Source organism: Nesoenas mayeri, assembly GCF_963082525.1.
Source record: "Nesoenas mayeri genome assembly, chromosome: 4".
Taxonomy (NCBI): Eukaryota; Metazoa; Chordata; class Aves; order Columbiformes; family Columbidae; genus Nesoenas; species Nesoenas mayeri.
In genome coordinates this window covers 68,063,485-68,088,031 of record NC_137540.1, presented here as the reverse complement: position 1 = coordinate 68,088,031, position 24,547 = coordinate 68,063,485, and the positions used below count along the sequence as shown (strand labels likewise).

The following is a 24,547-nucleotide window of genomic DNA, read 5'->3' as shown; positions in this document are numbered from 1 at the left end:
CTCAGTGTCCTCAGACTACATAAATTTGTATTTGTCCCTGCTGAATGGCCAGTCTTTTCCGAACCACCTACCCAATTTGCTAAAAACATTCTGATTCACCACTGCACTGACACCTTCTTTTCATTTAGGATCTGCAGGTGTATTTAATACATCTTCTCTGTCCCATCCCCCACGTGGTAATGCAAATATCTGATTGTTAGCTCCAGGACCAATCTTTGAGGAGCCTTGCTGATATATTCTCCCAGACTGATTTTTGCCCCCATTGAGATAATGTTTTTCAAAGTTTGTTTATTGAAATGGCATTGAAACTCTTACTATCTCACACAATATCTGTTTTTCTTCTGTTCACAAGAGCTGTTATCCTGAAAAAGGAGGAAACAATCAGTTTGACCATGAGTAGCAGCCAACATGGATTTGTCAAGAATAAATCACCCCCTTGCTGTCAAGTAGGCACTTAAAATTCACCTGCTGTTCATTTAAGGGGGAATTGAAGTTAGTTTGTTTTCATTTTAAATATGTTTGTCTGTTCAGGGCTTCAGGACTTTCATCCATGACTTCCCAAATAAGATTGAGTATCTTTAGGAATTAAAAAAATTCAATTATTTTTTTTTATCATAATCTTTGTGATGATTATCGTCATCCCAGTCACTTTGTAAAACCTAATGTATCCAACAAATCCCCAGTTTAAGTTCATACTCCCTTGTTATCACTTATTTGTTATGTTACAGAAGTCAGCTGTAACAGCGGGTAGAGACAGCAGGAACTGTGCACTTCTTGTATCAGATTTCAGCCCTTTTCTCTCCGTCACAGTCCAACTCCTTCCTCTTTCCGTTTAACATCAGAGTTATAAATGCATCATGCACACAAGTGAGATTCAGAAGGAGAGGATGAAGTTTGATGTAATTGTAGGTAGATTGACTGCTGTACTAAGATCAGAAATTCAGTCACATCGGTAGTGAGTATAGCCCTTCTTTTCTTCACTGTAAGTACCAGCAGTTCAGATCCTGGCTTAGAAAACAACACATGTGCTTTGTACTTGATCTTGCTCTTGTTCTTCAGTAGACGTAGGTCAACACCTCAGGGCTGCCTTCGTGCAGCCTCAGGAAGCACAGAGGTTGTAGGTTACATTCATATCACAGAATCACAGACTAGTTGGGGTTGGAAGGGACCTCTGGAGATCATCCAGTCCAACCCCCCTGCTAAAGCAGGTTCACCAGAGCAGGTCACACAGGAAGGTGTCCAGACGGGTTTGAATGTCTCCAGAGGAGGAGACTCCACAGCCTCTCTGGGCAGCCTGTTCCAGGGCTCTGGCAACCTCAGAGTAAAGAAGTTTCTCCTCATATTCACATGGAACCTCCTGTGCTTCAGTCTGTGCCCATTGCCCCCCATACTATCATTGGGCACCACTGAAAGGAGTCTGGTCCATCCTCTTGACACCCACTCTTGAGATACTTATAAACATTGATGAGATCCCCTCTCAGCTTCTCTTCCCCAGGCTGAACAGACCCAGCTCTCTCAGTCTCTCCTCATAAGAAAGATGCTCCAGACCCTTAATCATCTTTGTAGCCCACTGCTGGAATCCCTCCAGTAATTCCTGGTCCTTCTTAAACTGAGAAGCCCAAAATGCACTTGCAAAATCATGGGACAGTTTCCACAATGATTGCTTGCTTTTAGTCAACACCTTTGTTTCCTCACCTTTGTGAACAATGAAGTCACATCAGCATTGTAATACAGAGGACAGAATATTACAGGCGCTGTCAGTAAGTGTGAGGGATTTTAGTGTTATCGCCCACCAGTTTGCTCATGGTCTGGTGTGATTCATCATATTCACAAAACAGGGGAGCAGCTGCAGAGAGCAATTTGGAAATCTCATCCAGTTGAGCTGTGAGGAAATCAGACATAACAAAAGAACTGAAAAAGTCACTGTACCCAGGCTTGCCACATAAAACCTTCACAACTTGCAAAAAAAATACAAGTGTCATGGTTTGTGAAGTCAGAAAATGGATGACTCTCATCAATATCCAGCCAGGAGAGGGTCTCATGTATGTGTAGTAAAACTATACTATACTGTCAGGATTTTAACTTGCTGTGATTTGGGGGATCTAGTTATAAAAGAGACACCTATATTAGACCTCCCAGGTTTTTAAGGCGCTTTCGCTTTCTACCCGTCTGTTAGTGGAGTTTTCAAAACAAGCCTGTGTGTTTTGAATTCAGGAATTTCTACAGTCTGCCAAAAAAAGTGGAGAATTTCTTTCCTTCCTCTTAACCCTCCATCCCTGCCAACAATGGACTGTGTCATCTTTCTTATAAACACTTCAAGAAGTGTTTGTTTTGGAAGCCATGCGGCCTTGCCTTAAACCTTGACACCCAAGTACCAAATACACTGTTCTTCTGAATATTCAGCGCTGCTTCCTGAGATAAGTGTGTCACTTCTTTGTCTAGTGTTTTAGCTGGAGTTTCAGATGTCTCCATTGTATCTCCATGGGGTATTTATTTACCTCTAAATCTTGAATATTTTGAATATGACAGTTAATAAATATATATAGTTCCTCTTAGGATTGGTGTTGGGGGAGGCAGAAGAAAGGGAGAAATAGGTCTATTTTTTTAAACAATAATAATTCATCAAAAACAAGTGGTTTGAGTTGTGTTTTGTTTTGGGGTTTTTGTTGTTGTTTTGGTTGGGGGGCTGTTTGTTTTGGTTGTTTTATTTTGTTTTCTTCTCTTTTTCTTGATTGGTGTCAAATAGCTCAAGCTGAGGTTAACCGGAAGGTCCTGGTAGACAAGTTGAACATGAGCCATCTATGTGGCTGCCATTAGACAGAGTGTTGCCAGCAGGTTGAGGGAGATGATCCTTTGCCTCTGCTCAGCACTGCTGAGACACATCCAGAATAGTGAGTTTGGTTCTGGGCTCCCCAGTACAAGAGACACATGGACATACATGGTGAGAATCCAGCAAAGGGCCACAAGGATGCCTCATGTCTTGGAGCATCTGTCAGACAAGGAGGGGTGAGAGCTGGGACTGTAGGGCCTGGAGAAGAGAAGGCTCAGGTGGTCTCCCCAATGTGTATAAATACCTGACATGAGGGCAGTACAGGAGGTGGATCCATGTTTTTCTCAGTGGTGCCCAGCGACAGGACAAGAAGTACAAGATGAAATACACGAAACTCCATTTAAACATAAGCAAAAACTTTTCTACTGTAAGGGTGATTGAACCCAAGAGCAGGTTGTATAGAGATGTTGTGGACTCTTTGCCCTTGGTAATGGTCAGGACCTGGCTGGCCACAGCCCCAGGCAGCCAGGTCTATCTGACCCTGCTTTGAGCAGGGCAGGGTTGGACTTAGATGTTCTTCAGACCTTCTCCTCCCCAAGTTCGATTATTTGCTGATTTTTGCAAACTTGCCATTGATTGTGACAACTATAAATTTGATTTAGACAAATAATTCATGCCTAGACCTGCTGTCTTCATTCAGAAGTTCCAGTAAGTTTCTTTCCGTGTTTTCTTTAGGTACTGGCTCTATGCCCATGTCCTTTTCTGTGAAGTTTAATTCCTATCAGTATTCTTGCATGCATTCAGAATTTTCCATTATTGATTTAACAGATGCTTACGAGCTATTCTGTTGTTTATTTCCTAAAAATCTCTTCCTTCATGGTCAGTCTTGGCTTGCGAACCAGTAAGTTTTGATGTGTTTATATCATCTTCTTTCATATTTGACCTCTCGCTTGCAAAGAGGTGGAGTGGAAATCCCAAACTCCAGGCACGCAAACACAAGTTGACATTTTCTGAGCCTGTAGTCCACAGCTCTTGCTTCAAAGAGATTCTGGCTTTCCAAACATGAAGGATCCTGAATTACCTACACCAGGGTCTGAGTTTGTTACCTGCCCCAGCTGTTGGCTTCGTGTGTGGATCAGACTCATCTTGACTCATGAGCAATTGCATCAGTAATTGGAGTAATTGCACCAGTATAAACATTTATGTGGCTGCAGGTTGTACTGGTTTGGTACTGAAGACCTGAAAGGCTGTTGCAGGTTGATTTGCCACTACAACTTCTCCCTGAACTCACCAATGGCTGAGCTTTCACTTTTCAAACCATGTCTGTTTGGAAAGAGGTGTTAATGATGTGTTGATATATTGAGTAAGGCAGGTTTTGAATGACAGCCTTTTAGTGGACGTCAAGTCATGGGATGGGGTTGGGTGTGCTGGAAACCCGTTCGTTGTTCTGTAGATGGGGGTTTTAGTCAATATAGCTCTCAGAGTTGTGGAGGGTTTTTTAATGCACTTTAAAAGTTGCATGATCATTGTAATCAAGTACATAATCCCCAAATGTTGGCACCTCTCCAACCCAGGCTTGTTGAATCGGTGGCTGCCTGAAAGCACAGGAGGATGCAACTTGCTGGTCCTTGCAAAAACCAGCTGAAACACCTTGGGTACAGAACCAGGCCTGCCTGTTTGCTTGTTCTTTGTCAGCCACAGGGAGGAGAAACATTTAAATAATGTGGAGAACCATGGAAAGAAGAGCCCAAACAGAGTTTGTAGCCTGTGACCATACAAAGTGTCTGTACAAGTGACCCAAGGCTGAGAATTTTAGTGTACTCAGCCCAAGGCTTTCTCCATGAAATCACAGGGGTGTCTCATTGAAACAATGTCAAAACAGTTGCACTGTTTGCAAAAAACTTGTTCCGGTTCATGTTAGCACCATCTCTAAAAAAACTGCAGGGATGCCCCTGTGTTTTGCAGAGTGCCATGAAGCACAGTGCTCAAATGACTCGCATCCATCTTCCCTCAGTTGAAAGCTGCATAGAGGAGGCTGGAATATGACTTTTAAAGCCCAGTCAAACATTAATCACTTTAATACTAAGCCTTATAACAGTATTAACACCGACTTGTAGACAAAACTGCTCGAAGATTTAGAAGAATTGATGAAGAGGTACACAAGCCCAGCTTCTTACTTTTCTGTAGCTGCCTGGGACACTATGTGCCCCTCTGGTTAAGGAAGCACCCTAGGAGATCAATTTTGTGAAAATCTGTTGCAAGTTATCTGTTCCCTTTTTTTTGTTTTTCACTATTGCAGCAAACTAGAAATACCTGCAAGTATGTTTAGTGCAGGCATCCTTTTGGGTCTTGACTCAAAATTGTTCAGTTTCCCAGAGGTCCAGGTACAAAATTTTGGTGACTGCAGGATCTAGGTTGTTTACATCTGCTGGGAATGCAAAAGCACAGACTGACTGCAGGGGAGAGTAAAAGGTAGCACTCGCCTGCCTTTCCAAGCTATGAGAGTGGCTTTTACTCAAGTATTTCCCAACCTTGTTATGGCCCAGTGTGTGTAACAACTGATATTAATGCACGCAAGAGAGTACGGCAGAGGCAGGAGGGAGAGTGTCCTCACGCTGTTTTGCAACACTGCGCATTTGAAGTTCCTCAGCTGTGCTAAGAGGAAGTGGTTATTCAGTTTTGCTGCCATTTTAGGAAGAATAAAGCTCCAGTAAACTTTCCCTGAGAGAGTCACCTGGAACCACAGAGGTAAAAATTAATGTTTGCCCACTGCCTGTCAAGGGAGATGCCACCAGGAGGAAACTTAAGGTGAGCACAAACCCTGAGCTGAGGAGAAAGGCAAGACCAGTGCAATCCCCATTGCACAGGAGTTACCCTGGTCAGCACACACTGTTTTTCCCCCTAATGGTTATTCTTAGGAGTTGAAGACTTTGACATTTAGTAGGAGGGGGCACGGTGCCGTGTGACCGGTGTGTGTAGGTGCAATGAAACAAAACCTCAAAATGGTTCACAAAATAAGTTGTTGCCTGTTCTTCGGGTGATGGTGGTGAGGTGGTTGCGCTCATGAATTTTTTCCACTCCATGTTGTGCCTCCCCAGGAGCTGTCAGCCTGCAGAGAGTTTAGGGGATTCCACATCTGGTTATCAAAGGATGGATCTTGTGTGGGAGGGGAAAGCCTGCCTGCACCCCTCACTGGCTCCTGGTCTCGGCCACAGACATTCATCTAAAAAGATGACTTAGTGCATGTAACTGTCTCTTAAACACCCTGGTCTAGTCCCCCTCTTTGCCTTGGTGTCTCTTTAAAACAAATTCCACCTTATTCCCGTTTCTAGACCCTCTGTGCTTGCTGGTGAGTGCTGCAGAGCCGTCCCCTCCGCTGGGAGGGGAATTCCTGGCTTGCACGTAGCACCGATCTTTTGGACTGTCAGAGGCCTCCTGTTGGTCCCAGCACATCACCAGGTGCAATCTGTGCCCTCTAAATTTCAGAATATTTTTCTTGCAAGAAGACTGGCCCTGAAAAAGGTGTAAAACTTTGCAGGTGCCATAGGGCAAAGTGATGATGGAGATGAAGGGCCTTTTGATGACCACTCTTGTCTACAATACAGGAGGTACTCGATGAAGCAAGAGAGCAATTATATGGTGCTTTCGTGGCCAGGATGTATGTTTTGGTGCTTAGAGGCACTCAGCTGGGGTGGCCAGTATCACAGGCTCTGGGTCCTGCCCTAAGAACTGGTTTTGTGTTTGACTGTGATTGGAATAGGGTAAAAGGAAGCTCTGATGATCAAAAGGGAACTGCTCAGGAGAAAGAGAGAGAGGGGGCCTGGCTGCCTCAGTCCTATTAAAAGAGATTACTTGTGGTTTAAAAGTTATTTTAGAGTTATAGGAGGGCTGTCCAAATTCTGCTTTATAAAAGAAAGAAGAGATGCAAGCTCGGAGGCAGGCCTTATTTTGTATCATTTCCCTTCTGATAAAGGCTAAAATCCCTTCTTGTTTTAGCACAAGAAGTGTGTGTACCTGCAAGTGCCTGCCTTTTGCCTGCTGTACCCAGGTTTCAAATTCCCTGCCAAACACTGCATTCCTCAATTGCTCCCCCATGATGCTATGTTGCCTTCATCTATCTTCTCTTCAGAGGGCTGCTTTTCATGGCTAATTTTAGGCCTGACCTTGCAATTACTGGTACTATGAGCTTCAGCTTCCTGTTTAAAAGCTGCTCTTGGGACATGGCTCTGTGGTGATGAGGTTAATCTGGATGTTGCTTGCTCTTCCAGCTGCTCTGTTGGATTTTCATGTGCTCTGGAGTCCCACATCTTTTCCTCTCTCTACAGTCTCATCCAGCAAAGAGCATCCTGATAAAAATGAATACTGGTAACTGGGAGGCTCTTGTTTGAAGAGCAATTGAGACCATTAGAGTAGATCACCATGAACCTCATTAATGAATTCTGTATTTGCAATAAATGAGAGACTTTCATATTTTCCCACTTCTGCCATTGATAGATGCAAGTTTTAACAACATTTAGACCTCATGCTCCCTCCAGGCAGTTGCATTTGATGTGATGTGCCTCCTCTGTGTTGTGCAGCAATGAAGCAGAGACAGACAGACTTCCTGCACATCTCTGCTTCATTCCCAGTGTGGCAGCAGATGTGTCGCTCATCCTAAGAATCATCTCACGTACATTCACAGTGGGCATCTGTTTGATCCTTAACTACAGGCACAACTTGTCCCTCCCAGGTGAAGTTTGCTGGCTCCACAGCAGAGGACATACCACTGGAGAGCTCTTAATGGAAGGAGACCATCCCCATGGCTGCACCCAGGTGGGTCTGCGCTGAGGTACCTGAACACGGGGAAAGATGCCCATGACTTGAAAACATCCTCTCTTGTGCCCCCCACACATGCACATAACAGGTGCTGTTTCAGCACATCACTTAACTGCATGGAAAATATCGAGTGTTTTAGGGGCTGTGTGGTGGTGTGAGTAAGGAGGGGTCTGGAAGACGTGAGCTGTGGGTGGACTTCTGCCCCCGCTCACCTCTCTGTGCTGCCGTTGCTCTTCTGGCCCTTTGCTTTGACTGTCCCATTGCGATGTGAGGGGAGTGGAAGCGGGCTTTTGCAAAGTGCTCAAACAAGACTTGGATGCCATTAAGGATGGGAAGTGCTCTAGCTTTTGTTTTCTAGGAACCCTACACCAGGTTTCTTATGGGTTTCGGTGGCTCTGGCAGTGCAGAGCAGTCAGTGCCCAAGGAGCCATTCCTAAAATGCACCCAGTAGGTGCCTCTCATAGGTGACAGATGTTCCTACTGGGGAGGATCAACCAGTACTCAAGTTTAGGGCTCAGACTAGGACTGGTTTTGGTGGAGGGTGGGGACAGCCCCTTATCACAGCAGCCAGGATCAAAGGAAGATCCCCATCCTTTTCGCTCCAGAGATGTCTGGTTCCTGCCTGCTGGCTGTTGTTGGGGGTGGCACATGGGAAAGCTCTGTCCTTCCACCTGGTGAGGTAAGAACAGGCCTTGCGGGTGGAGCAGGTGCTCAGTGCTGAGGTCAGAAGAGGAGCTGAGAACCACTAAATTAGATCTGCGTCACTGAGGGCAAGTTCAGACGGAGGAGTAGGACGCTCTTTAGTCTGTGCTCAGCTCTGGTGTGAGTCACTTCCCAGCCCACCAAGTCCCCCTTTCTCTTGGCAGATCATGTTCTTGCTTGAATGTCTGTGGACCTTTCCATGCGTCTCTGGATGCTTGAGCTTCCTTGAGATGTGGTGGTGATGGTCAGAATGAGGGCTGATTCCTTTGTGGGTGTGTGAGCTCCTTTCTTTACTCCTTTTCTCCTGCATATGGGCTGGGATGACTTAATCCAAGGAGATCTGAGCTCCTCTCACCTCCCCCACTGTGTGTCCTGAGGGAGATGGAGACCCTGACTTGATGGTCTGAAACCTGCTTCCTGCTCCACACCGGGTGGGAAATCCCCAGGGCTTTGTGAGTGGGGCTGGTCACAGCGGGGCTGCTCCCAGCGCTGGTACGTGTGCCCAGAGCCCAGGTGGTGGGTCCAGGTGGCTGGTTTGCACAAACTACAGCTGGCCCAGCCCAGGGAGGGCTGTGGGGGCACAGCTGGAGGGAGACCACAGGCCGGCACCTTGCCCTATGTGCCAGCAAGGCTCTATTCCCTCAGCATGGGCTTGTGCCTCAGCAGAGAAGGTAGTGCCGGGCATTGTCTGTGTCCAGACCGCTGTGGTGTGGGACACTGAGTTGTGAAATCCCCTGCCCCATCCAGCTGTGCCATTTGGGAGGTTTGGGATGCAGCTGGAGGAAATCTGGCTGCAGCAGGAACCAAGAAGCTCAGCAAGGTGTGGGGTGGGCTAGTGCTGGCCACAGAGCTGGGGGGACAGACACCAGGCTTGCCTGGTAACAAGTGTGTCCCTCCTGTAAAATCTGCCTGTGATGCTTGCATCTAACTAAGAAGGTGTCTATTGGCAATTAAAAAAACACCAATCTGTATGCATACAGATTTGACAAAGAGATTGGGTGTGTGCAGGATGGGGGAGGAGGGGAGAGCGGGTTGCAGTGGTGACAGGGAGGGGATGGAGATGGATCCGCAAGCGCTGCAGAACTGAGTCCCACTGCTCTTTCCTCCCTCGCACTCTTACGAGTCCAAAAGCCTTGGGCAAGGTGAGTTGGTGTGACACCAAGGAGGTGGGTGTCAGCACAAGCAGCCAGAGCTGGCCTGCTCGTGGGTGCTCAGCCCACCCATCAACCAGGCGTGCTAGAGGGCTGGGCTGGGGGGAAAAGGTGGTCAAGGGAACAAGTGTGGTTAAGCCAAGTACACACTTCAAAAGGTGTTTTTTTGGTGCCTTCTAGAAATAAGCTATCTCATAACCCACCATCCGGTTCAGTGCTGTCCACAGTGGAGCTCTGTGTGCTATGGAAATATTATATCTCAGGCTCCTGAAGGAAGGTTTTCAGCCGCTATTGACACCATACATCCAGCACGTGTTGTGAAGAGTTCCTGAACCAACAGCTTTTTACCAGAAGATGGAAAAAGAGGAGGAAAATGTGGATGTACTCAAGAGAAAAGGGAAGAAGGCCCTGAGCAGCAGTGGGAGTTGAGACACACAAGTTGTGTGCCACTTGGGATGGTGGGTGCCTTTCAGAAGCCCTGTGTAAGCAGTTACTGCAGCACCCTGTAAACCTTCAACCACCTCGCTGGAGCTCTGACCCCCCCAGCTAGGACAGCCTGCAGCAGGGAAAGCTTCAGTGAGGGTGCTGGGCTGAGCTTTGCCCTTAGTGAGCAATCTGAGGCATCAGGAGTGCTTAACCTGATACCCCGTCGCTCTCCTCAGTTGACCTAGTGCTTTATAAATATTTCTTACGCTTTAAGTTCTTAGCTGAACCCCCTTCCCCCAAGCTGATAGCTGCTGGAGCATGGTACTAGGAAATATTACTACAGCATACTTTGAATTCACATAGATTTTGTAGAAAAAGGTTGAGACTTCCCTTTTTTAGAATAAGAACTGCTGTTCTGAGTACAAACGGTGTGGCATCTTGTTTGGAATTTCCCTTGCTTTCTATATATACACATGCAGTGAAGCCACAGGAAATGGAAGTTTAAAAAAAATACCATAGAGCATAGGTATCTGCTTCTTGAACAAATTTGATTCTTGTAGTCGGTTTTATTATTACTGTGCACTTAATCCTAAAGCATCATTTAAGGCTTGTTTTAAAAGATGGGATGTCCTAAATCATTGGAGGGGGAAGCAGACGTTGCCTTACAGGTTGCAGAAGACTGTAGAAGCTTTTTAGGCTCGATACTGCCCGTGCTCCAGAAGACAACACTGTTGTTGAGCTTCTCTCCCTTGGGGTTTTTGGGGTAGGGAGCAACTTCCGAGGCTTCTCCCAGTTGTATTTTCTGAGATTCAGTGAGTCAGTCTTGCCTACAGCTGCTGTCGTGATTGTGTGCTAAGGGCCCACTTCTGCATGGCAACCAGCACGCTTATTAGTAAACAGCACTGGCTTTAAAATCCCAAGCAAAATACATCATAATTAGGTCCAGAAGTAATGAAAACCAGCTTGGCAGCACTTGGAGGATATACGGTCTGAAAACCTCATTGTTGGTGAGACAGCTGCTTAGGAGCTCTGAGCTTGTCCTGGGTCTGAACTCAGGCTGGTTTGGAGAGCAAAACTGAGGGGGAGTCATTTAGTCAAGGAGAAATTTTAGAAGGGATGGATTAATCATCACGGTAACGGGACAAGTGCATTTTGGCAGCTCTTAATATGCTAAGATATATTCCTGTGAGCCTCAGAAGAGACAGTTATCCTGCCTCCTTCCCCATTCCCTGGGCCTACAGAGGTACCTGTGTCATTCCTCTGCTCACCAGCAATCAGAGATGTACGGAAGACTAAACAGGCATTAACTTTGCCTGATAACAGGGTTTGGTTATCTTAAGTGTCTTTTGTTACCAATACAGTGAACAAGGAACTGAGTCCCACACGCTCACATAGTTTTTCTGTATGGTTTCACGACTCTGAGGCCTCGTTTCTGCAATTTTACAGATGAAGTGTGTTTCAGTGAACAAGTGTGGTGCAAATGGATAATGAAAGTTCATCAAGTTTATGCTATTGAAGCTCCTTTCATTTTATGCAGTTACTTTTTTCTCACAGGCCTTTATTGCTTGCTTTTGGGAAAGGAGCTGGGTCACATTTACCATGTACCCAAACAAGACACACACTACTTGGATGGCCATCCCAGTGGCAGAGAAAAATGGTGTGAGGCCAGAAGGAGCTTTCCTTAATTAAAAAGGTTCAAAAAAATACTGGGAACTCATGGCTGCCTTCACTTTAGCGATGGTGCAGCAGAACTGGCAGTTTTAATGTATCCTGGTCTGCAAGTTGAGGAACCTGAATTGTGAATGTAGATGGTGGTGGCAATTGCTTGGGATGCCTTGATGTGGTTGCTTTGCCTGGTGAGGAGAGGGCAAGTAAAGATTTTACACTGTTCCTTCAAGAGGTCTACCAGTGACTTCAGGGTAAAAGCCAAAGCACTGGGTAACACATCAGTTTTCTTAGGAAGAATAGCTTATCCCCTAATATCTGAAACGAACATTTGCATGTAAGACACTGGTGGTTCTTCAGTGTATGCAAGCAGCTTCTCCATTAAGACAAAACAAGAAAAAAAAAAATAGGTAAGGCTTTTTACCAACTGGACAACAAAAATTAGTAGGAAATGGTAAAATAAAATAGCTCCAAAGTGAGGTATTTTTCTATTGAAAAATAGCAGGTCTGTCCCAGAGTTTTCCAAGGGTACTCATATTCCAGCCTTTTATTGCAGAGCTTTAGGTGGCAGCTGTGATCTGTGCTTGGCCTATAACCTCACCTGTTTGTGTCTGTTGGTCCAGCATGGTCCTCTATGGAGATACAGCCAGTGTCCCAGCACTGAAGTGCCCTCCTTTCCCAGGATTCAGAGTCTAACCTCTGCTCTGACAAGGGGACTAATTCACAGGTCTTAAAACTACAAGCATGTACACTATTAATTTCTGTGGACTGCAGATCCTTGTATTTAATTCTTGCATCTGTTTCTAATAGCTGTAGGTCAGTCTGTCCCACTACACCACAGGGGTTAACAGGAGTGGAAACCTATAGCGGAGTTGAGATTCTGACTGATGTAAATGAAAGCAGTGATCATCTCAAATGCAATTAAAAAAACTATGCACTGCCAAGATCTAACTTACTTTATTGTTGTGTTTGTCTTTGTAACTAATCTTGTGATGTGAATCACTAAAAAAAAAATCCATATTCCACCATATCAATCAGTGGCAATATGGTATCGGTGCACACTGAAGCTGTAAACAAGGCTTGTCTACTGAGAACAGTTAGAAAAAGTAAGATTAGTTTATGCCACAGGAAGTTTAATCATATGTTTCTCAGCCTATATTCTGTGGGCTACATCTGATCTCTGAGACCTTAAAAGGTGATGTACAAAATGGTTACTTAAAAAAGGCAACATTGTGTGTGTTGGGAAAAAACAGGCTAGTAATCCTTCACAGGTTTGCAATTAGTTAACAATCTAATCGATTAAGAACCATTGTACCTGCACACTACATCCAATGGCCCATGCATTTTTTTCTGGTAGTTGGCATAAACCATCATCTTCCTTTGGGGCTCTAACAAGGTCACAAAAAAGAAATAACATGAAAAATATCCACAGTGCTCCTTAAATGTAGTCCTGGGAAGGAAGCAAAGCAGAAGACCAGAGTGGTGGCAAACAAAATAAGTTGTCTTTAATTATGAAAGGTCCTGGTTGTACCAGGCCTTTACCAGCTCTGACATGCTGAAAAACACCTGAAGACAAGGCTGAAAAAAACATGTGGCCCTGTTACATTTGTGCATTTTAACTTCTCATACTTGTGCTCAAAACAGTCCCCTATTTGTTGCGGTTTTCATCTCCAGTGCACATAGGATAAGAAGATATTTAAGCCAGCAGTGGTGTCATCGCAGATGTGCGGCAGGGTAGGCCGTTAAATGTGTTCTCATGCATCTGAAAGGTCATTCTTCCTCTCACACACGAAGAGTGATTTTTCAACATATTTGAAAATAGTCTGAGACACTAGTTATCACTGAAGTAATGAAATTATTCATATCTGAAACCAAGACATTTAGGGAGCCCTTAGTATAGTTACTGGGAGTATTTCACATTTAAATACTTACATTGAAAGAGACATTTGACCACTTTACTAATGCAGTAAGGCAACTGCACAATCACATTTATTATAAAAATAATCCTTATGTAAAATAGGAATACAGTCAATAATTACACAAATACACATTTACAATTGTGTAAAATAGTTCCTTACAGCACAGAAAAAATAAATATCCCTGTACATTGTTTCTGTGCAAAAAAGACAGGCTGGTTTGGGTCAATAACCAGCCCTTTTTGTTTTCTTCACTTCTCCTGACTTCAGCTGAACACGCGGATTTTCAGATGAGATGTCTGAAATTTCAGCCTCAAAAGACAAGAAAATACTTTCACTTTTAATCCAGATAAAACACAAGATTTATTTTTTCCTATCTTCTGCCAAAATGCTGCTCTTCCCCTGTTCTTCAGCCTACATTTTTGGAAGAGGAGGAAAATTTCAAGTTCAGTAAATTTTTTCACAAGCCTTCAGACTGCTGTAAAGAATCAGACTCAAATACAAGTCACGCTGCACTCTGAAGTGAACTACCACTGTAAGTTTCAGTTTAGTTTGTAGTAGAATTTGCATCATGCTTGCCTTCCTCGTAGCTGTCAAAAATAGTTCTTCATTAAAACACTTTACTTGAAGTCTTTCATACAGTCCAAGAGAAGGTGAAATCAAGTAAGAGGTAGATATTGTTCATCCTCCTAATTCCTAAGAGGTGCCCATTTGAATTACTCTGGTTTAGGACTGTAGGGGATACGTATGGAGCAAAGTTTTGCTGTCTGTAAAGTAGTGATTGACTTACACGCCTCACATCATGTGGTCACTGACAACATTCAGCAACGTGCTTAAGGAATTCATCGCTGAGTTCATCGCTGAAAAACCTCATACAATGAGGGCATCTGAGTTCACCCTGCGCCCTGCCCTCGGATCCCGAGTTTCCATTGTCCGCAGGAGGAGAAGCTTGTTCAGGTTGTGAAGACGTTCTTCGCATGCCTGTTTGGCCTGGGCTATTGCCTCGGAGATGTTCAACGTTCTTCTGTACATACATATGATTTTGGTTACCAAGGTGAACTCTGAAATGACTACTTGTGTCTCTTGGGTCCTAGGAGAAGGAAGAAGAGCTCTTAAAAATGATGCAGTAAAAATAGAATCTTTAATAGAATATTTTATCACCTTTATCTGAAACACTGCTCGTGTTTTTATCAGATTTGTAAATAAAAGACCCATCAGTTTTTGCAGTTTTATTAAGATAGTTGTAAAAAGACTTCTAGAAAACACACCATACATAGTCAGTATGTTACTTAAAAGATGACACTGTTAAAAGAGTCATGGCCGCCCTTCTGGTCCTTCTAAGAATTCACCCTTACTATGCTGATTCAAGGTGATAGATGGAAAATGGACTGCAAAGGGGTACTACATGTGCATTGGGAAGCATCTCCACAAGAACTGACTATATGATAATATAAGTTTTTGATAGTTGCACTGAGCTGAAATGGTTTTAGAAGCACTAAGATTGGTTTTTTTTTAAATATATTTAAAAGTATATTCTAGTCCTGAATCCTGTTGACATGCTTTAACTGAAAAAGTAGCATACTGCTTTCTTACCTGTCTTCTTGCCAACTGGTGCTGCAGACATGCAATTTCTGCCTGAAGCTCTTGTATTTTAGTCTGTGCTCGTTCTCTGTCTGATCTCTCAGATGTGAAATCATCTTTGTAAACTAGTACCTGAAAAGGAATTATTATGTTAATATTTTATAAACTAGAGCATTGGCAGGTTACATTAAATAGCTGAGCCTGTGATTCCTTTGTCTGTAAATATTTATTCCCAGAATCTCGATATTATCATTTTTTATGCCTGTAATTTAAAGATATTTGCATTTCTTTTTCAGATCTTTCATATTTTGTATTAAAGCCAGCAGAACTCCATTCAGATCTCATAAGTAGTGAGTTTCCTTTCAGTTTATGGTGTTAACTACCTGTATAGCCAAATGTGGCAAGACAAGGGGCAAATGTCAAAAGAAACTATTTCATTTTTCCCCACTTGGACTTCAGTGCTCTGGGGAGAAACTAACAATTCCCACCTCTAGTTAAAAAAGAAACTTAATGACCTGTTGCTCCAGCATCTGTATGCGCTCGTTATCTCCTTCGCTAGCCTTCTTCACGTCTTCTAATTCTCTCTTTGTTTTCATGCATTCACTCATTTTTTCTTCCAGTAGCTTGTTTAACCGGAATATCTCCTTGTGCATCAGGTCAGAATTAGTTTGTGCTGATGTCAGGCCGTGCTGCTGCTCCAGCTGTGACTTCATCTCTTTCAGCTGCAAGTGGAGTCGCTTCACATACTCATCCCTACTCGCGTCGTATTTCTGCCACTTTGCATTTAAGTCTTCCACCTGAAAGATTACCCAGGAGAGTCATGAAGACACAAGCTTTCATAGACTATCTGTATATGCAGGACTGAAATTCTCTAAAAGATAAATATAATATGCTGACTCTAAGTGGATAAGCCACTTTACAGGTGGGTAGAAGATTATCGTGCTATAAGCCAGGGTCTTCCCTATTTGCCGATCCACAGGGACAGTATTAAATTATATGGAACGGGAGGGCTTGGCGGTTACCCTGGGCTTAGCGTTGTTCTCTTGGGGTAGAATACAGAAGCATGGAAGGAACACAAAAATTTTCTTCTGTATTGTATTTTAACAAAAACAAACAAGTAGTAAGTTGTTCTTAGCTGACAGAACAAAGATTATGTGCCATGTTGAACGGACTATGAAAAATCCAACTGTAATTTAATTAGATTAACCAGGCCTTACTTACTCCAAATTTACTGTAATTCAAAATACTCAATCAAATCTTAACCTTGTACAGAATGAAAGTACTCACGTGAGCTACTTTTTGTTTTAACATCCTGTTTTCATCTTGTAGGTTGCAGATAAGAGCTTGAAGTGAAGTTTCATTGTCGAAAAGCTATAATTTTCAGATAAAGGAAGCGTTACTTTAAAGTAAAAAGCCCAAATATTTAGCTATGCTATTAAACTGGAAGTAATTGTTTTTTACATTTCTCTAAAACTATTTGCTATCAGCGAAACAAACGTACACATAGGTCTATTTATTGATATATATTTCTAAATACTAGTAGTATAGCCTAGAGCTTTTATAATTAATAAGCAGATCAAAATTGTACTCAGATTTTTACCACCTTGCTATTGCTTTTAAATAGATCTGCGTGGTGTAGAAACACACCTGGCTTGCCAAATTCTGAGCCTACCAAGGGTAACAAGAACCATACTGCACTTTTTACATGCATGAGTGTCTACACTAACAACAACAGAGCTTAACAGTTCACACCAGCTCCTTGGAAACTACTTGTTTGGAGTGAGGGATGCACAGCAAAGACACAGATATACCTTCATCTTGCTTTGTTATTACTGTCAGTTTTGGCCAGTACTAGGAAGAAAATACTGAGAGAAAAAAAACCCTGCTTACTAAATAATTGACTAAAATGATACCTCTTTTTTACAGTTGTGACATCTGCTTAAAAAAACCCCGGTGTACGTGAGTAATATAGAACACTTTTGTACAAAATTCCCTAGAATCAGCTAGTAATTGCATCTGAAATTTCTCTTCATCAGGGAAGTCCCCACTGTACAAGGTTAGCTACTTATTACATATATCAAAGTAAATCAGGTTTCCTGTCTACCAATTATATGTAAAATACGATAATACTAAATGCTTCAAGTCCCTTAAAAAGTAGTTTGTTCTTATATCTAGTCAACCTCTAACTACTTCTTACAGGTAACTCATGAGGGTAAGTTTTCTTTGGAAATGGTCCTGGGTGTTTTATGAAGTAGAAGTGAGCATGCATAGAGTTTATCACAGAAGCAGAGATGAGTGGTCATGTGAAACAGTATTACCACTGTGTAGCAGTAAAAGCATGAGACAGAATTATCCTTTTTTGTGAGAACTGGCTGTAGCATCCTACTCAATACTCTGATCTGTTACTGGAGGCAGCGCCTCTAATGTTATTTCCCCATAGTATTATCATGAATTACCAAATGACTCTGAGCCATCACGACTTCTGGAACAACAGAACAACATGATCAACCTCTACCCTATGCTGAAAAGCTTCATCTAAGGTGATGATGTGGCAAAGCCACACAGCCATTAACAAAGTACCTCAAAATCCAGGTGTTTCTTTGTGCCCCTCAGTAGCATTTCTGCCACCTTCCTATCATGAAGCAGTTTTTTCACATATCCTTGCTGGAGAGAAACATAACCTTGTCCTGAGAGGCCAGGGGAGGACCCCAGGGGAAAAGGGAAAAACCAACCAAACAAAAAACCCCACAACAGGTAGGGCAGCTTCACTTATTCTTCCTTAACCAACTTTCTGTAGGTCTGTACTACATGTGCAAAGCCAAGTCCTGATCTGAGAAAACCACATGCTACAGAGTTCTTAACATAAATACTTCTTTAAAATAGCTCTACTTTGGTTTGTGATTTTATACATTTGAACAAGTAATCAGGAGAAACCACCTTCAAAAGCACAGCACCATCTAGTGAGGCGCAGAAGCAGGCTGTGGTATAAAGAAGGTACTATCTGCTGTACACGCAGGGAAAAACTGTTATCATGGAATTGCTGAGGGTGGAAGGGAACTCCCAAGATCCTCTCCAAAAAAAGCCTCTGAGGATGTGAGATTGCCAAAATGCATGTGATTGACAACTGCTTCCATCCTAAATTTTTGGTTCTTGGAATTATTCAGAGCTTGCCACGGTAGTCTTTTCACTCCACACGACATTATTTCAAGGGAGGTTTCTCACCAATCACCAGTTACAACGATCATATTATAACTGACACTTCAGAAGCTAATAAGACTTTAAAGGAACATGGCAGCACTAAGAATACCTGATTAGATTTTTCAGTAGGTGTCTGGTCGTCTGATTTCCCCTTCTCTTTTCTTTGCTTCTCTTCTAGACATTTTGCCAGGTGCTGACACATTTCTGCTGTGGATGCTAATTTGCGCTGAAGTTGGTGAGTTTCGTCAGTGAGCGAACGGCACAAAACATCGCTGGTGGCCTGAGCTTTTTCTCTCTCTGCCAAGCTCTTCTGAAGTCGTAAGATTTCTCTCTCCTTTTCGTATGGAGGCTGATTTATCATTTGCTGTATCTCTCCATTTTTCTCCTCTAGTTGCTGATTCAACTTCTGTACTTCCTAAACATAAGGGGGAGGGGAAGTTATTTAAAAGCAAAGTGAACTCAAAAGCCAAAATAGGTCTAAGACTGAATTCCATACTGCAGTAATTCCAAATTGCTTCTATACTCACTGCAAAGTACTTAAAAAGTAAAATAAATCCAATTCATGTCTATGTAATCACTCAACCTTGGAATTGACAGATCAATCAATCAAAATCAAGAACTGATCAGACAGCTATACAAGCACGTCCTAGTCAGTAGAATGAAGAAACAACCAGAAAAATTCAGGAAGATTTTATGAAAAGATATACAGCAACAACAAACTAAAGATGGAATTTACAAGAAACAAAGTAGTTAGAGATTAATAACTATGAAGACTGTGAGAAGTGCTTACTGGTCCTGCATTCTGAACTACCAGATAGTAGCAATTTTCCTTAAAAAAAATGGAACAGGAAAGTCATCTTATTAAAAATGATTGAAGGGTATTCATTGCCTGTCACTGTCACAAGGACAGAGTGGCTGGAGCAAACGCAACCGTCCCACCTAGGAAAGGATGAGCAGTAAGGACAAGCAAACGGACAATGAAATCCATGTGGCAGCAATGACTATTTTGGCCATAGCTGACTCTCCCAGGTATGTGCAGGGTCTGACAAACTCTTAGGAAGTAACTGTCTCGCAGCCACCACACATTCTTGTGGAATTGGAAGCTCTGTGGGATCATCCGCACCACATTAATTTAATGTCTCTGCAGGTGTTTTGAGAAGGACTAAGTTCATTTGCTTACTGGGGTGAACTGCCCTGAGGTACCGGCTATCTGAAGCACACCCGTCCTGACTGTCCAAAACAGCTTGTGCTTAATATCCTCAAAAAGTAGCGGATGCCGGTAGGAGAAACCTCTGCAGCGCTGCTCCTCCAGAATCAGGGATGCCCTGGATGCCAGCGTAGACCCCGAGACAGGTACGAGCTTGACTCTGCCCTTCCAGTTCTTCAGCAGTGCTAAGGGAGCTGTAAGAATCCCTCTTCTTTGCCAGCACATAGGCCTCTGACTTCACAAAATGTCTGTTTTTTGTTGTTGTTATTATTAGTGACAATGATTTCAGTGTTTCTGATTGGGCATAAAATATTTCTAAGAAGAATAAAACTAATATCTAACTTACAGAAATAGCACTTGTTCTTATTACTGATGTTTAAATTCTTTAGCATCACAAATACTAAATTTCCTGTTTGCTATAAGGACATTCACCATCAGACTTCAAAACATAGTCAGTTTGATGCCACAGGTTAGTCATCTGTCTGCAAAGTGTCAGTAAGATCATCTCTTATTACAAATTTCCAAACTTTTAACTTATTTAAATGCATTTTAGGTGAGCATCATATATGGAAAATGTTTTGTATAAGCATTAGGTCAAGAGACTACTTATGACAAAAGTACTTGTTTCAATTTTAAGTACTGCTTCTTGGTTTGGAAATTCCTTCACACAGCTTCATATAGAAAGAAATGCTTTAAAATTCTTTAAGTATTTCAGACTGAACATGGGAAAGTCTTAATGACAGTAACAAAAACAGCATTTGTGGGGATGGGAGGGGATGCAGTTTTGAGACTTTTTTTTTCAGTCATAAAAGATACCAATTTCTCTAATCTATCTCCTCACAATCCAAACTTGCCAGTTGCTTCTCCAAGTATTAACATGCTACCTTAATGTCAATACAAAAATGCATCTTAAAGTGCACTTTAAAAAAGCCACACACACACAAAACACTAATGGAAAAAGTGGTGGCACCAGTTGTTGATCTTACAGCACAAGACTGTTGCATCTGATAAAAAGAAGGGCCTTCAGTAAGAAAAACAGAACTTCCAAATTTAGGGGGTGGTAGTATTTTTTTCTTCTCCTTGTGAAAACAGTTGCATGAAGATTTACAAGGCCGTGCTAGGTTTTTGTTTTAGGATTGATGGTTGACCTTCTCGCACTTAAGGCAGCAGGAACTACTGCTGGATGCAGATGGCCGAGCGGCTTTGGGCACAGCACAATTTTGGGCGCGCAGCAATAGAGCGAGTTCTACCAAAGGCACCAGCATCGCATTGCGGGGGTCACAACATCTCCTGTGCCACCCCGGGGGTGTCACTTAACCCAGAATCTGTCTCCATGAACGCGAGCAGCCGTTCAAGACAAGCTTAGCGAGCCCAGCAGCGGCTAAATTACTCATTTTTTCTAGGTAGGAAGGCAAGGACGCCGCTCCCGAGGCCAAGGCTGCCTGCGCTCCTGGGGCACACACGCCCCCGCGGGCCCTTCGCAGGGCGGCCGCGGTGTTTACCTGGCTCAGAGCCTCCACTTTCCGCGCCGAGAGCCTCTCGCTGTCCCGGAGCTGCTCCCGGGCCTGGCCGAGCTGCTCCAGCAAGCTCTCCACCAGCGAGCGGGCCGGCTCCTCGCCCGCCGCCCCCGGCTCCGCCTGCTGCCGCCGGGCCAGGCTGCCCCGCAGCTCCCGGATCGTGGCGTCCTTGGCCGCCAGCTGCAGCTGGAGGTGCTTCAGCTGCTGGGCGGACTCGTGGTACAGGGCGCAGAGCGCGTTGTACCGAGGCACTTTGTTCTTCAAGCTCCTGTTTTCCCGGTGCAGCTTCTCCAGCGTTTCCTCCACCTGCCTGAAGCGGGTCACCAAGGGGTCGGTGCTGCTCCCCTCGCTCACCGAGCACATGGCCGGGGACGCCGAGCCGCGGTCACGCTGCTGCCCCTCCTCTTTCTTCTCCAGGGCGAGCAGCAGTCCGGCCAGGTGCATATAAATCCGGAGAGGGGCCGAGACTCCCGCTTCGCCCTTCCGCCTTCCCCGCCGCGGAGGGCTGGCCGCGCCGCTTTAAGCGCTCGCAGGAACCACCTCCCGCCCTTCCTTCCCCGCGCCGCTGTGCCGGGCCGCAGCCCGCCTCTGCGGAGGGGAACCCCGCGGCGGGGCGGGCAGCGGGAGCCGGCCCGGGGGCAGGGCCGGGCGGGGAACCCCGGCAAGGGGCGGAGAGACGGCAGCCGGGGCTGCGCGGGGAGGGGAAGCGGAGCGGGGGAGAGATGGAGCCCGGGGGGCGGCTGCCGGGACGGGAGCGAGTCCGGGCTGAACGAGGGGAGGGGGCGGAGGTGAATGAGGCGGCGTGGCTGCTGGAGAGGGGGGCGCTGGGTCCGCGGAGAAGAGAACGAGGGGCTGCAGAGGGGGCTCCAGGCACAACGAGGAGGGCTCGGTGGAGGCGGGACCGGCGAGAGGCCGCCGAGGGGGGAAAGGGGAGCACGGTCCGTCGAGGCGCTGGCCCCGCGTTGCGAAAGCCCCGGAGCGCGGCGTCCCAGCAAGAGCCGGTGCGGGAAGTCCCCGGGGCCAGAAGGGACTTTCCCTCCCGGTGGCGACCCCCGCGGCCGCTCCGCCAGCCGGGGAGGCCCCGGAGGTGGCCGGGCCGGCCCATGCATCGCGGGCCACAGGGCCGGGCTCTGCCCGCGGCCGTGCCGCCGCCTTTCGGCCTCAGCCTGCGGTACAGCTGCGGGGTCTGGCCTCGGGTGTGCCCGGGCATCGGTGAGAAAGCGCCCGGAAACCCCTGTGCAGTGTGTCGGGTCCGCATCGGTAGCTGCAGCGAGGCTTTGGGCTGCACATCTCTCCTCAAAGGCTGCCCACCTCTGCAGATTTTGAGGAGAAACTTGCTTAGGAAAGACCCCGAAGAGACCAAAGATTTCAGATTCGTTTCACCAGCTGGTGTTTATACCCTCAGGATTGCACATGGAGATGGGAGTTGGTGGGAGTAAAACCAGGTGCCTGACGCTGAACAACCCAGCACCTGTTGCCATCCTTGTGGTGAATAACCTTTATCAGCAGCACAGAACCTGTTAACCAAGGGTGTTGCTGTTCCAGAGCTTACACTGGTGTAGTATTTCTCATAGGAGTACAGTAAGCTGGCCTGATGTCAAGTATTTTTGGATTGGTTTAGTTATGTCCATACTGTTGTTGTGTTAGAACCACTTGGGAGGAAAAAAGCCTTAAACCAATACAAAAATAAAGCTGAGGTTACATATGATTATTATTTGAAATAATGTTTATTGTGCGTATATGTATGCATGTATATAATGTATACAACACGGTGCTTTCGATGTGCACCAGGCTCAGCACAATCACAGATGTTTCTGGACTGAGAAGCACATCTGCCCAGTTAAAGAACAAGTGAAAATCACCGCAGTGTGGCAGAGCAGCCTCCTGTGTTAGCACTGTAGCTGCTCGTGTCAGGGTAAAAAGGCACAGCAATGAAGAATTTACAGGAATCAGAACATGATGAAATTAGAAGACACTGAACTTCAAAGTCGAGACGGTCAGTTCCACTGGTGATGGATTGGAAAGCTCATGATACTGGTGTGTAGGAAATGCAAGATACAAAGTTTCAGCCTCTCTGAAAAGTGGATGTAAGTTGAAACAGTAGGTTGCAATCAAATCTAGGGAAAAAAAACCTGTAAGGGTAATCAAATATTGGAAGTGCTTGGAGCAGGTGCTTGGGGCAGAGACCTTCTGAAGTCCCTCCTGACATGAATTATGCTGCAATTCAGCTTTTTCAAGGGAGAAGGTTGTTATTTTGTCACCTCAGTTATGCTAGAAAGGTTTATTCCAAAGATTAGGAGGAAAACACTTGCCTAAGGTACAAGTCTGGGGTGTATTTGCTATTTTATCTTGTAAATAATATAAATACCCCATGTTTAAGGACAGTGAAAAATCTGTGTGGAAGTTGAGAGAATACAGTTTTTGGTTTTTACTTGTACGCAGGTATATCCTACAACCTTAAGACACTGGGTTTGCACTGAAGAAAGTGATGTTCCAGCTTTAACACGCCTGCACTTTATAGTTTTCATATACATTAGTAGGAAAAGTGGAAAAACTACATGGACTTAATTTTATATTTACAACATTGTTATGCTACAGTCAGAGGTAAGTGAAAAATTTGGAGCAAGATTGCTTTTGCTGACTGTCAAAATATTTTGTAGAAACGTATGATGAAGCCCTAGTAAACGTGGAGTCACATCATAGAATCCTAAAATGGTTTGGGTTGGAAGGGACCTTGAAGACCATGTAGTCCAACCCCCTGGCCATGGGCAGGGACACCTTTCGACAGACCAGGTTACTCAAAGCCCCGTCCAGCCTGGCCTTGAACACTTCCAGGGATGGGGCATCCACAGCTTCTCTGGGCAGCCTGTTCCAGTGCCTCACCACCCTCATGGGGAAGAATTTCTTCTGTATTTTCAATCTAAATCTTCCCTCTTTCATTTTAAAGCCATTATCCCTTATCCTGTCGCTATAAGCCCTTATAAAAATTCCCTCTCCAGCTTTCTTGTAGGTCCCTTGAGGTGCATATAGGCTGCTATAAGGTCTCTCCGGAGCCTTCTCCAGACTGAACAACCCAACTCTAGCCACTGATCATCTTCATGGCCTCCTCTGGGCTCACTCAGGCAGGTCCCTGTCCTTCTTATGTATCGGAAAAATCTTTTTTGGTTTCCTGTCAGTTCAAATATTAAACTGCAAGGAAACTCAGAAATCCTGTGTCTACAGATGGGCCAGCAATGTCCTTAAAGCAAACGTCAGAGGAATTTAGTTAGCTGTCAAACAGAATAGTTCATAATACAGTTACATTTGTAGTATTGTGTCAGTGTACTAAAATAATGAATTGCATCTGATTACTGTAAACTTGGATGAAGCCACCACTCCCCCCAGGAAAACACCGCTGACTTAAGGGAAATTTGTCCTGCGTAAGTCTTGAATAAGAAACTGATCCCATATGTTCTCGGGAATGCCCTTAGATGACTGTTTCCTTTTGTCAGTTCTGAAAGACAGAGGAATTCCTGGGAATTCAGTGTCAGAAGCTGGTGCCAGAGAATGAGTCACTCAAGATGTGTTTCTGAGTGTACCTGGCTTTTCCTGGATTGCCT

The 24,547-nt window shown here is 44.6% G+C and overlaps 1 protein-coding gene across 1 annotated transcript; it reads right to left on the bottom strand.

Annotated features, from left to right (window-relative positions):
• Positions 1 to 14,253: 14,253 nt before the first annotated feature.
• Positions 14,254 to 21,392, bottom strand: TNIP2 (TNFAIP3 interacting protein 2; the record flags this gene model as incomplete). Its single annotated transcript, XM_080344134.1, has 6 exons — positions 14,254 to 14,535; positions 15,039 to 15,158; positions 15,542 to 15,823; positions 16,314 to 16,397; positions 18,334 to 18,639; positions 20,934 to 21,392. 6 exons carry the CDS (start codon positions 21,390 to 21,392, stop codon positions 14,254 to 14,256), a joined length of 1,533 nt encoding a protein of 510 aa, XP_080200260.1.
• Between the last annotated feature and the right edge of the window lie 3,155 nt (positions 21,393 to 24,547).